The sequence below is a fragment of the Ooceraea biroi genome, chromosome 6 (assembly GCF_003672135.1).
Source record: "Ooceraea biroi isolate clonal line C1 chromosome 6, Obir_v5.4, whole genome shotgun sequence".
Lineage (NCBI taxonomy): Eukaryota > Metazoa > Arthropoda > Insecta > Hymenoptera > Formicidae > Ooceraea > Ooceraea biroi.
The window spans coordinates 3,567,920-3,571,450 of NC_039511.1; the positions used below are offsets into that span (position 1 = coordinate 3,567,920).

Consider the following 3,531-nt stretch of genomic DNA (forward strand, 5'->3'; position numbering starts at 1 on the left):
GAGTGGACTTTCTGGGACATGCCAAAAATGTTAAAATTAACATTTTATTTTTTACTCTGCAGGATCCCTGGTTCACACGCCTAGGTCTTAGGCTGTACGGCCAATACTCCTGTTGTGATCAACTTATTTTCATTCTGATCCTCTATACGATCTGTCAGTCTCGACTATCTTTCCAGATCTTACAAAAGGTGACGCGAGTTAATCCGCCTCTCGGCGTCTTTTGTGTAACATGATCGGTTAATAATCGTCATTTTTGCCCGCTGCTGCTCCCGACTCGCGTGCTAACATCTTGATCATGGTGCAACGACGTAACGACAATGAACGTACAGGGGAAACCTTAACGGGGCTTCTCGCGCTTCCCATCCTTTCTCCGTTTTTCCCTCTTTCCCGCCATTCCCACACGCTGCGCCCCGATACCCGGCATTTTAACGCGAGCGCGATTGCATTGCACAATGTATCTTTATCATTGTCTCGTGGTGCGGCAAGAAATGCATGCTACGCTGTGTATCAGCCACTCGATCCGATGCGCTTTCTCGTTTGCCTGGCGACGCCGACGCCTGCGAAGTCCAGTTTCGTTTCTGCAATCTGGTGGGCCAAAGAAACTCCCGTACGTTTTAGTACATTAATTACAATTTGGAATTTGTTCGATTGTTTTCTTCCCGAAATTACAAACTGAAGGAAGTTAGCGCGGAACTCGTCGATTTAAGTACCTGCGTCTGGAGAGTGACAACGGCAATCGTCCGTAATTTCGCAGTCATCGACGTCCATCATCTTTATTGCATATTCCTCCTGGCTGGACAGAGATCATCGTTGTGCCCATCATTATTACGTAACTGTCGAGACGAGATGTGCGGACATTATGTAGAAATTTTGCTCGTCGATATGAGATAAAAAAATCATCATCATTGTCACATGAATCATGTTACATCTCGTTGATTTATGATGCTATAGGTTTTAAAAAAGGAATACAAAAATTAAAAGAGTTAACGAACTGAAGGGAAAAAATATCCAGGGGACGATCTGCGTTCACAGAATTGATTTGGTTTCGCGATTCACAGTCATCCAAGGAGATCGGGTGATGCATCGACGACATGCCAAGAGCTTCCACCTATCGCGTTGCATGCGACATGTCATCGCCGTTACTATCGCCGCGCCGCATGCGCTACGTTGTATCTACGAATAAATAGAATTACGCTAATCGGCTGCATTACATCATAATACACGGAACTATCTGCCGTTGCGCTGATTGCGAGATAACTGGCAGACCTTGATCCCCCGTTTTCTGCGGAGAGACATAAAACGCATCCGTCTCATTGTCGCACATCGTGCGCGCGGCCGTTTTCTCAAAGACAGAAAACAGCTGGAAGAGTGAAATTCAAAACTCGAAATTTATGCTTGCTCTTTCTTTTTACAGAAATAGTGGATCAATCTTCCCTGTGAAAGATCGACTCTTAAATATTATTTAAATTTATGTATAATAATTACGTTTGTGAGTCGAAAACATCCAAATACCAATCGATCAGCTAATTATATATTAAACTTGCTATATCCTTATGCATTTAAATGAGATAGGCAAGGCGATAAAGCAATCAAGATTTAATCAATGCGCAGCGAGAAGTTTATTCACGATCAAGCGGGCAAGACAAATCGGGAGATTGGATCGGAATCGCGGGTGCATAGATCGTAAGATCGATGATAGTTCAATACTCCCGACCTAAGCTACCGCAACTATGCATTACACGCCCCGTATATGATTAGCTATGTACAAAACGTTATGCATTCCCGTGCAATCGTAACTTTCCTCATTCCTTCGAGTCTTAAAAATACATAAATCTAGCTGTCAATAATCAAGTGGCTCATTCAGAAGATAACGATTAGAAATTTTAATGACAGCGTGGAATATTGCGCGACAATTAAATTTCTCCCTTGGTTATGTAATTACTTCTCCTTACAATAATAATCAGAGTTCGAATACATGTTGCATAGAAACTTTTTTGTTCATACGATTCGATACGCTATAGATATCTTTGTTTGCGTTTACTCAGCTTAACGCGATCGATCCGTGCACGATCAATCCGTGCATTGATCTGTTCTCCGTAATCGTCGCTTTCGATAACATTTGACACGTCGCATCTGACCGTTTACCGTTTCGCAAACCTGCTTCCAGAAGTCGTGCCCCACGGTCTATTTTGGCGAGATAAGCACGGGTTCCGGGTGGGAGAGCTAACCGCCGCCTCGCGGGGGTGTGGCGAAGGTCTCGCCCCGACTCCAACCCCCGCCAGCAGCAGCAGCAACAGCGCCAATACCACCACCACCACCCCCAGCAGCCCAAGCACGACCACTACAACCACCTCTACCACCTCTACCAGCAGCACCGTCACCATCCCACAAGTTGCAACGGGGGCTGAACCGCCCCGGCACATGGAGACACCCCCGACGATGGTCCCCGACCAGGCACCCGCCTCCGGCCATCATTATCACCATCACCATCATCATCATCATCATCATCATCGAGTGGATACGGCATTTCCACGATGGCAGACGTGTCGCTGTACAAGTCAGCAACACGAGCAAGAAAGATAAATCTTTTGGAAAGCAATTAGTGATGACGGGTGACGAGAAGATGGAGTCATTTACAGACAATTGTAGTCGAATAAAGGAAGTCATGGCAGGGTAAGGCGAATATGATAGCCTTACACTCCGGAAAGCCGGCCTTACATACCAAAAAAGAGTCATGCTGCGTGTCTGGTGCGATTGGAGAGGAAGAGATTCCTATTTTGTGCAGCTTCTACACACTCGACCAAACACGATTCATATTGCGAAGGATAAGGATCGTGGCTGGCAGTCGAACATCATAGGAAATGTGCGAATGTATCAGAAGCAGCGAATTCAGGACAGAAGCGTCCTCAGAATTAGCCGAATAGGAATGGGCGTCGTTTTCCATCAGGACAATGCCAGATCCTATGTTCTTTGACTACCCGACAAAGATTGTTGGAGTTATTGCTGGATGTGCTACTGTCACCGACGGTATGCACCAGACATTGCACCGTTCAGACTTTCACTTATTTAGGTCTATTGCAAAATTCTCTTAGCGCAAGAACTTCAACTACTTTGATGACATAAAAACGCACCTTTGGCAGAGTTTATCGCGAGAAACCTCAGAAGTATCTGGGAGAATGAATCTTCAGTTGCCGTGAAAGATGTGAAAAGGTTTGTGCTAAACCAAAAACGGGTAGCATATCACTAAGTCAATAATATTTATCGACTATAAAAAATGTTGCCTTTGAATTTTCTTCAAATTCGCAGTCGAAGCTTTCCGCACGAGAGACCCTCAGATACTAGCCTAGAATATGTATATTAGCGTCTCTTTGCTAATTATGTTCAAAATTGGTTGCAGAGTATCTAGTATAAGTATAATAGAGTACGCTAATCGCTCCGACTTTTGACTTTTGATCCAATCAATACAAAGGTATAAAAAACTCGACATTACAAATAACTGTTAAAATCTACGTACACATTAAATCTCTTCTT

At 44.3% G+C, this 3,531-nt stretch overlaps 1 protein-coding gene across 1 annotated transcript; it reads left to right on the top strand.

Moving 5' to 3' along the window:
• Positions 1 to 295: 295 nt before the first annotated feature.
• On the top strand, positions 296 to 2,583 carry LOC113562118 (death-associated protein kinase related-like). Its single transcript, XM_026970431.1, has 2 exons — positions 296 to 323; positions 2,168 to 2,583. The coding sequence occupies exons 1-2, from the start codon at positions 296 to 298 to the stop codon at positions 2,581 to 2,583; spliced, it is 444 nt and encodes a 147-aa protein (XP_026826232.1).
• The last annotated feature ends 948 nt before the right edge of the window (positions 2,584 to 3,531 follow it).